Source organism: Neodiprion pinetum, chromosome 7 (assembly GCF_021155775.2).
Source record: "Neodiprion pinetum isolate iyNeoPine1 chromosome 7, iyNeoPine1.2, whole genome shotgun sequence".
Lineage (NCBI taxonomy): Eukaryota > Metazoa > Arthropoda > Insecta > Hymenoptera > Diprionidae > Neodiprion > Neodiprion pinetum.
In genome coordinates, this window is record NC_060238.1 from 17735360 (window position 1) to 17744950 (window position 9591).

The 9591-nt window shown below is 36.1% G+C and overlaps 2 protein-coding genes across 2 annotated transcripts; one reads left to right on the plus strand and one right to left on the minus strand.

The window, feature by feature from the left end:
- Positions 1-724: 724 nt before the first annotated feature.
- On the plus strand, positions 725-4144 carry LOC138191209 (microsomal glutathione S-transferase 1-like). Its single transcript, XM_069137553.1, has 2 exons — positions 725-943; positions 3039-4144. Exons 1-2 carry the CDS (start codon positions 827-829, stop codon positions 3366-3368), a joined length of 447 nt encoding a protein of 148 aa, XP_068993654.1. The 5' UTR covers positions 725-826; the 3' UTR covers positions 3369-4144.
- Positions 4145-6019: 1875 nt separating this feature from the next.
- LOC124222959 (microsomal glutathione S-transferase 1-like) lies at positions 6020-9341 on the minus strand. Its single transcript, XM_046634505.2, has 2 exons — positions 9124-9341; positions 6020-7709 (listed from the first exon to the last, which is right to left on the minus strand). Exons 1-2 carry the CDS (start codon positions 9238-9240, stop codon positions 7377-7379), a joined length of 450 nt encoding a protein of 149 aa, XP_046490461.1. The 5' UTR covers positions 9241-9341; the 3' UTR covers positions 6020-7376.
- Positions 9342-9591: the final 250 nt, after the last annotated feature.

A 9591-nucleotide genomic window follows, 5' to 3' on the forward strand; every position in this document is an offset into this window, starting at 1 on the left:
CTAAGAAAAACTCATAAAATACGTTGATCTTTCTACATATCTTCAACGTGCTTCTAAGCATAGAGAAAAGAGTTTCATAATTTATTGGATGTTTTCAAAACTTGAGATATCCAAATTTTCATCTCATCATTTTAAAAGTGCCCAACAAACCAAACAAAAATTCTTCATATGAACATTCTTGAAATGATTGGAACTAAAAACGGAGTCTTTCAAAATTTTTCCAAAATATCTGCAGCTCAAAGTTCTGTTATTTCGGCGTACATATTTCTTGTACGGGACTTTCTCAACTTGTCAATATCACGATGACGATGGTATGTTACTAACGTTTTGCACGCGATAGTTGTTGGTCATAAAGAACCTCTTTTACCGGCGTGGTCAGTTGCTCGGTTGATAATTGGTGAAACTGGTAAAGCCCCCAAACCCGGCCTAACCCGGCAAACCGTTACGAAAAATAATCCAGGGTTGTCAGTACTTATGTATCATCAGTCCATGCCCACGTATACAAAGTTTCAAGTGAATCACATTCAAGGAAAAATATATGCATGAAAGGGCTAGAGAGAATTCGGAAAAACTGTGAAAATGCTAAATTTAGTCGGTCAAGTAGAAATCCTACATCAGCTTAAATAGTCTGCACTACTGTCGTTGGCTGGAGCCACCGGCTGAAATGATTCAAGGGTATCACCGGCATGCGTGTGAAACGGTGGCTTCATCGCTTTCGATACATGACTCGGCACATAGCTAGGATCGCCTGGTTACATTTCAGCCGGTCATAGAAGGTTCAGTTGTAAACACGACTGAGATCGGCGCGTATCGGCGTGACAGCAAAATGGCACCGAGCATAGATGCGGAGTCGTTTAAAATTTTTGGTTTTTGGGGCAGTATATTAGTCCTAAAAATCCTGGCTATGGCGGTGCTTACGGGCCGTCAGCGGATGCGGAAAAAGGTGAGTTCGAATTTTGTCCGAGCTACTTGTTGCGTGGAGCTCTATTCCGTGAGCATAATAATTACACGCAGGGATAGAAAATTATAAAATCAAAGATACATGTCAGATGAACTTGAGATCTTGGAACTTTAGGATTACCTGAAATTTAATAAACCTTTAATAAATTCAACTTTTTCAATTATTCTAAAGGTGCTAAATAGCAATTTTTATTTCAAAGTTTCGACAGACTAACGTTACTAACTTCAGCCTCGTTTCTTGCCTTACGCCTTACTTTGGCACCCCAGCTAGAACCTTCTCAATTATCTATTTAATGACTTTTTGGCGCATCGCCTACGGAATTGTGGAATAATTAATCATTCCAGACGGTGACGATGTCGGAGCTTATATAATGTGATATAATTTCCCGATAAGACGATAAACCTTATATTTTTCAGCTATTAGCGATCTAATCTAATCTTTTTTTCATGACTGATTATTTCACAAATTATGTAACTATCGGAGCTATTAAGGAGGTTCGACCGCAAGTTATGAGTCAAAATAATGTTTAAATTTTTTTTTAACTTTCAGTTATCCTAATATTTCTTAAAATTCATTAATTTAATTTAAAATTAAAAAAAATTAATAATTAATAATTTTTATTTATTTAATAAACTAAAGTAATAAAATGACTCGTATTTATTACTCGCCGGATTGAATAAGTAGATTTGGCAACAGCGCGTTTGATTATATCCGTTACGGAGACGTGCATGAGTGTGTAAGTGAGACATTTGAATAAAAAAAATGCATTGTCGTTACCAGGGAAAATTTAGTAAAAACATTGTCATTTTCTGTATTTTCTATCTCTGTAACTATGTTTCTATCCTCTTATTTTTTCTCAGCCGTTGACGCAGCGTTGCCAAATCTTTATTCCAGTAAATAGCCGTCGATAAAAGAGTTAAAAAAATAAAATTCAACTTTAAATATTTTCAAAATTATATCGGTAATGTAATACTTTTATATTTTTTTTATATTTTACAATAGTTCAAGTTTCTTGTGTATAGTTTTTTATTCGTTAAAGTTGGGAGGTTCATATTGATTCATATTTTTTACGTAAGATCCGGTCGAACCTCCCTAACAAACGGTTGGCAATTATATCCTCCTAGTTTACCTTGAAATAATACCTGTCTGTGTTTTTTACTTTGATCTCACGTTTACAAGACTTTTATAACGACCATCCATGAATATCAGAAGATTGTACAATATTGTTTTTCATAATACTCTATACTTCCGAATATTGTCGGCTAAATACGATTCTTCTTCAAGTCCGGAATTCTGGATAGTATAACGCTTTTTTTTAACTCTAAATGCCTCGAAATGAAATGAGTATTGATGTTTTTACCAAATTGAAATATACGTTGTTATACGACCTTATAATCACCATGTGACAAAGCTTCGGTTGCACATAAAACTGTGCGTTACCGCATAACACGGAATACTAGCGTTCAATTGCGCCTCGTAGGCAATTAATCCTTTGAATTAAGTATACATTTTTCTCGCAGTCAAATTCCTTGAAACTGGGTATATAAGTGTTGTCGAGGTCACTGATTTTAAAAATGGGGTTAGATCTGAGAAATTTTCCAAATTCAAAATGGCGGATCTAATACGCACGAATAGGGTCAATTTTTATATCATCAGTCCACCGTATTAGATCCGCTATTTTGAATTTTTGTCGTCGGATTCGTTTTCAGCGACCCCAAAAACTCAAGATTACCGAGTTCCACCTTTTTAGTCCCCATAACCTTCCGACAATTACATTTATTCTGTGAAAACAGGCATTTTAAACACTTTCTTTATTTATAGAGTTCATCATATTCGCGGAATCATCATAATCCCTCTTAAAACATCAAAATTAACATATTAGAAGTTAAATTATGCAAGAATAGAAAAACCAAAAGTGAGAGCGATATCTCAGAAACTGAATATAAATCTTGAATAACCGAATCAATAAAGGTGTCTCATATATGAGACTCTGTGCCCCGAAGGGTCAAAGTTACACCTCTAATCGACATGAGAATCGCACACTTCGTCATGATTCCGTGATCAATTGTGTTTGCAGGTTTTCGCGAATCCGGAAGACGCCGCGAGGGACAAGAAGGCAAAAATCGCATTCGATGATCCAGACGTGGAACGAGTTCGTCGGGCCCACTTGAATGACCTTGAGAACGTTGTGCCATGGTTCATATCCACTTGGATCTGGCTAGGAACGGGTCCATCGACGTGGCTGGCCGGCTTGTTGATCCGAGTTTTCGTCCTGTCCAGGATTCTTCATACCGTCGTATATGCAGTTGTACCTCTCCCCCAGCCTTCCAGGGCAATTGCTTTTTTCCTAGGATATTTCGTCACTTTCTACATGGCAGCTGCGACGATATTGTATTACTCTTACTGAGTCGGTTATAATTTTTTTACATCTGTCTTTCAATTGAATTGATTCAGGGAAAACTTTTATAACGCACCAAGTGTCAAGTTCAAGTGATGCTGTATAAACTATATTACACTCGTGTCGAATAAATATGAGGCTGAAATTTGTAAACCTTATGTGACGATGCATTTTCACGAAGAATCGAGATTTTGCAACTTTTGTGGGATAGTGGGAAATTCTGTAAGCTGTTATAATGCAAAACACACTTGTGTATTTTGCAAACTTGAATAATTTCAAGTCATTCTAAAATCACAGAATTTAGAGATTTGTTACAAATGTTTCCTTGCGTTATCGTCACTATGCCTTGACGGGAGAAAACCTCACAATTTATTTTAAAATCTACTCTCAACTTTTGAGATAAATTCGCAACCCCAACTTGAAGACCGTGGGATCGACCTATACAAACAAAGTGGCGAGGGAAACGAATTTACCCCCATTGTTGACGGTTGACCCCGAAATGTTGCGTAATTATTCTCAAACGTGAGGGTTCACCCTCGAATACGGTTGGATGAAGAATTACATTTTGAAAAAAAGATTCGCGCTACACGTTCAGAATTTCGGGGGTTACCCGCAACTTTGGAAACTAGCCCAAAAAAGTTGGGGGTTTTCCCGTTACAAGGGTAACTTCAGCCTCGTAAAAATATATTGCATTTCAAAATCATCATTTTATTACGTTATGTTTGTACCATAGCTATTATTATTATGTGATTTATTACTGTTCAGAAAATATATTTGGAAATGAAGTGGTTGTATCATTCATTTACACTTACCCACATGTGATATCTTGATTTTCTTAGGTACGTAAAAATGTAAAAATTATAGCACCTGAAAGGAAGTGCAAATATGAAGAGAGGCGGAGGATTCATCACGTACGTGGGTGTATTTTAACGAAATTATTCGTCGAATGAATGTACTCTCTGAATTATTGAAAGTCGTGGAATTGAAATTATTTTCTATTCCAGTATTTTATTTGGAGAACCATAACAAACGTATTTATGAAGCTGTGAGACTGATGAAGATTAGCTGGAAATTGTAATTCAATTGTGATGGTCGATTCGGTACTGTTCATAGAAAAAGTATAGGAAACTTTATCGACTGAATTCAAATGTTGTAAGCTCAGAGAAGAAGAATCATGCCGAGTTACAATGGTTTGAACAGAGCGCTAGAGCTGATTTCCCTAAGCAAGCAACCAAAGAAGCCAGATAATCAAGAAGAGTGGCTGCAAAAGATACACGTACTATTGTTTTGACAAAAAAAAACACAAACTGTATGGGCCAAGAATTGAAGAGTAAAGGCAAAATTGAAAACTCACTTTTTATCATAAATATGTAAAAGTCGTACTATTCATTCTTCTATGTTTTATAGTTTTATACATTTTCAATATGGCTCATACATATTCAGATGGCGCATCGCGGATCGTATTTCAGTTTTTCTGCCTGTCAAAACCCAATATTTTTAATAACGTTTCGCTTTTGATACTCAAGGCGTCAATTCGACGCATCGCGAATTATACTTCGGTCCTTTTGCCTTTGAATATCGTTTGAATTTGCCTTCAACGTTTGAATTTGAATTAGTGAACTCTTCTCACTCTGATATCACGAGTTAAATCAGCAATCGTACGTCCGGATTGATTTCGGTACTTCTGCTCGCTAAACTATTGATTTTTAAAAGCGGCAGATCTTAATATTTAATTCATGTCCTGGCTTCATGTTATTCGATCGAGTAAAATGAAATGTACGTATAACTTCCGGAACGACGTTTTGTCGCGCTACATTTAATCAAGAGTTAAAGACATCTTGTTACCTTTGTAATTTCAATTACAAAGTTATCATTCGTCTGTAGGTCCTCATAACGATAAACAGGAACAAACCGAAAGCGGAAGCATTATTTATTCTCTAACCATCCGATGGCGGAGGTTTTATTATCAATTACCAACCTGTTCCTGTGTACAATTTTCCAATATTAGAGGTTCAGTATTACATGTACTTACATGTCCAGTTATCCACTAGCGGAAGTGGAATTATCCTGAATACTCACCCATCCGAAATACACTTAAAATTGTGCTAACTTTTAAACAACCAACATTCTTACTCCAAACCCATCATATGTATTCCTCTTATCCCGTTGATTGTTTGAATAAACACCTTGATTTTTCATCACATACAAATTGTCTGTCTTGTCTGGTCAATTTCTTGCCTACGATCATTTATCTAACTCGAGATCTATTCATAGCTCATGGTATATATACAGTCCAAACGTCCGGAGAAGGATCTTGTCACTCTCCGCTTCTGTATTTCCGCTTCGTACTTAATTGTTATTGCAGAAAGCAATTGGCGCCCAACGACCATAATTTTTGTACAAAGTTCATGTCGCCGGAGTGTCACAATACAGACTGCAGCTATTTTTTATTATTATTTTATAATTTTTACATCAACGAAAGACTACGATAATTAGAAAAAAAAATTGGAAAGGTTTAATGAGACGTGATTTCTGATCAATTGCATCTCATAATGATCTTTTTGAGTGGTTTAATTTTTCCGTGCCTTTACTTGGCGTCACATCAAGTGCGTAGGTTAGTGTAAAATCATGCAATTATCTGCACAAATATGCTAAACAAATGATGCATTAATCTCGTCACCGATTTTATTATTAATAACAGCATGTATTACAAAGGTAGCTGGAATTCATATCATTGTTACGTATTGAGTGCGATTTACCCACTTTCAAACCGATAGCAGAAGCAAAATCCTAGGGAAATTGCACTCAGTTCTGTAAGTCCGTACATAGAGGGAAAGGAATTCTTGAACAGGCAAAATAGATTTTGTTGGAGTGCATTCACTTCAATCTGGTATCCCTTATTTGTTCCAAATATGATGATTTCAATTCAACATTTTCTATTTAGTTAGTTTGGCAAAATGATTTAGTCAAGCTAATTCCTTGATTCAACGAAAGTCTTTCCTGTCACGATCCAAGTAATTGATTCGAGTGAACCTCGCTCAGTTTCATGTGTTTCCGAAATTGAGTCAACTAAATGTTATTTCATTTAACCCTTATGTATTTTGTTTCTCCAAGTCGCATGCTCGTTGACAGAAACAATTGGGTACTTCAAATAAAATAAGTACATGAATCTAGCCTACGAAAAATTTACATCGATCGAGTTCCATAATTTGTTGATCTAATCGGAGCTTGTTTGGCATAACTGGTTAAATTAGTAGCATTACTTGTTTACAAAGTAAAAAGAAACGCTACATGCTTTGAAGAAAGTAGAGTATATATTCGACGTAAGCATCAGTATACTAGTACCGTAAACGGCCACTAGGCGGTGAACCTTCTCGCCACGGAAGTAGCTTTAGAGATGGTTATAAAATCGAGTAGTCGGCTACGAAATCAGATACAAATCGGGTGAGGTAAATTTACCACTAGACTTCCTGCAAGAAATAAAGTATAATGACGAGTTTAAAATCACCGAATTTGATGATGACTGTAAATAAACAAAGGCTGTTGACGCTTGTTCAATTCATAGTTGGTATGTATATAACAATAAGTTTTCGGGTCTAAATCCCACAAGCTTTGTGGTCGACGGAATTATAAACCATATCATTTCGGAAAACACATTATGTGCGCTTGAATAACAGTAAGGTTCAGTCAATGCAAAACGATACAAAAATGACGTATTTTTGAAACAAAACAATTACGGTGCATTCACTCAAATTTTCAATCATACCAATTACGGATTTTCTTGATAAAGAGGTCGCATTATCGCAAGGAACTTGCCCCGTGTTATCTTGAATAAATTGACAGTCAGCATGATCGTTCAAAGGTTCGATTCACTTCTGTAGTATGTTGACACAAGTATTTCGTTGAACTAAGTAAGTATTGCGTTCGCTGCTTTATATCATTTCGTTGAATCAAACGAATATCACTTGACTGAAATAATCCTTTCCCTTCGTGTAGGGAAATTAAAAATTTTTTTCTCTAAGATGAGTAGTGCAGTATTGTTGAAATCGCCATGTAGCCGGTGGTCAAAAATCCTACGCCAAAACTGAGGCCTCTTGCAGGTTGTGGAAACGGTACGATTGCGTAGACGATGGTGTGGATTATCCTCGTGATGACGAAAGTTCGGATCAACAAACTGGCCAGCCATGTTGATGGATCAGTTCCTATCCAAAGCGAAGTGACGATGAACCATGGCACAACATTTTCAAGGTCGTTCAAGTGTGCTCTGCGGACTCGTTCGACATCTGGGTCGTCAAAGACGACCTTTGATTTTTTACTTGCGAGTGATGTGTCTTCCGGATTTGCGAAGACCTGCAATTAGTTTCGTTTTTATTTAGCAAAGCAGCGTATAGCGCCAAGCTATTTACACTGTAATTTTCTCTTTACTTTCAGACTTTGGAACAGAAATTTCCTAGCAGTTTTTATAATTCAAGAAAGTTTGCTGATGTTGTGGGACGTGCAGTTGGTTCAAAAATGTGTTGTCTCACAAACGTGATAAGACAAAAGATTGTGAAAGTATCTTTGAACCTATCCAGTGACATCTAAACTAAATAAGTTCCCATGATATAAGAAAATTTGTTGAAGACACTGACGACGAAGATGATCTGTAAACATCGCATCGAACAGCGTCACAGAAACAACAATATTCCGTTACTTTTTCACAGAAAAATCCATTATACATATAGGTACCTTGTTCAATTCCAATAAACAATATCTAATTTTAGTCGTTAATAAATTCTTCACAAATTGTCTGTGAGATAAAATTGTGGACAAGAACAATGTATTTCTTCCTAATTTCTAACAAAATGAGCTACTTTTTATTAGAATCGGAGAAAATGCATGATTTTTTAAGTGAAGAAAGTAGTAGAATAATGCGATTTCCATGATGTTCTTAACAACGAGGTCTTCATAGTTGAAGTTTAATGGTTTAAGAATTTTTTATATGCAAGAGGGATTTTGTGGGATGTCTGTGGGATGTTTTGCGATTCAGATTTGATAGTGATGATTAACGTCGGTTGATTGGGAGAAAAGTGCAAAAGTCAAATGAGAAATTGTAGATAACACAGATATATATTTGTAATGCTTGATTAGTTCCAACTGATTTTTTTTTTTCAAGATACAAAGAAGTGAAGAGAATTTCAGCAATTCAATATATTATACTGCAGTGAATGACGTTTTTTCCAATATATATAATACATAATTTTGCTCTGCATTGTAAAGGAATCGTTTGACTCGAAATAAAACACAATATTATCCAAGGTCTATTTTTTTATAATTTTGAAATTCACTGGTCAGTCCATGTAAGATATGAACAGTACTTAACACGAATTAATCGTTATATAATCCGTCTTACACAACAATATTATCGAGACTGGAACAAAAAAAAAAAAATGGTGAAACATTTCAAAAATAAACGGTATCTCAAGGTCTCGATAGGGGAACAGAACGGGGGAATTAGTTTGATTATAAACTTTTCCCGACAAGAATTCCCATAGTGACTGATAATTTGCGGTCACCTCGTACATTTTAATATTCTTATCTTTTTCTATAAATTGTTTCGAGTAACGTGATTCTCCGTTTTGTACGCGATCCGAGAAAGAAGAAAAAACAAAAGCAAGCGAACGAGGAGAGAACACGAAACCGGTTTTCGGACTCAGAAATAAGAGGTGTTAGCCTTAGCCTGTCCTATGATTAGAGTGACCCGGTAAACAAAATTCGAACTCACCTGTTTTCGGAATCGTTGACGTGCAGTAAGTAATGACATGGCCAAAATTTTCAGAGCCAAGACACCGCCCCAAAGACTAAAAATTGATACAATTTCGGGATTTACGTTCAGAGACATTTTGTCGTTGTTTAGATCACACAGCTCACTGGTATGAAATGATATTTCAAACTAGTCGACAAAGTTGACGAGTCATGCGTGATGTTTGTAAAATATTATCAAGTTGATAATACCCTGCTAGCTGCATATTTCGTGTAAGATGACGCTACAAATCAGTACCGATAGTCACTCGATCTGGTGGCAATATTACCAACTATGCATGCGACGCGGAAAAATCTTCATTCACTCTAGTGGCAACATTACCGACTGTAGATGTGATGTAGAGAAGTCTACCTTATTTGCTCACGGTATTCTTTGCGTTTGATAAATCACAAATCGCGTTAGGTTTACACTTGATCAGACGTTGGGTAA

Coding starts and splice junctions, on each gene's coding strand:
- LOC138191209 (XM_069137553.1), top strand. CDS start 827: ATGGCACCGAGCATAGATGCGGAGTCGTTTAAAATTTTTGGTTTTTGG. Junction 944..3,038: donor GTCAGCGGATGCGGAAAAAG/GTGAGTTCGAAT, acceptor TTGTGTTTGCAG/GTTTTCGCGAATCCGGAAGA.
- LOC124222959 (XM_046634505.2), bottom strand. CDS start 9,240: ATGTCTCTGAACGTAAATCCCGAAATTGTATCAATTTTTAGTCTTTGG. Junction 7,710..9,123: donor GTCAACGATTCCGAAAACAG/GTGAGTTCGAAT, acceptor AACTAATTGCAG/GTCTTCGCAAATCCGGAAGA.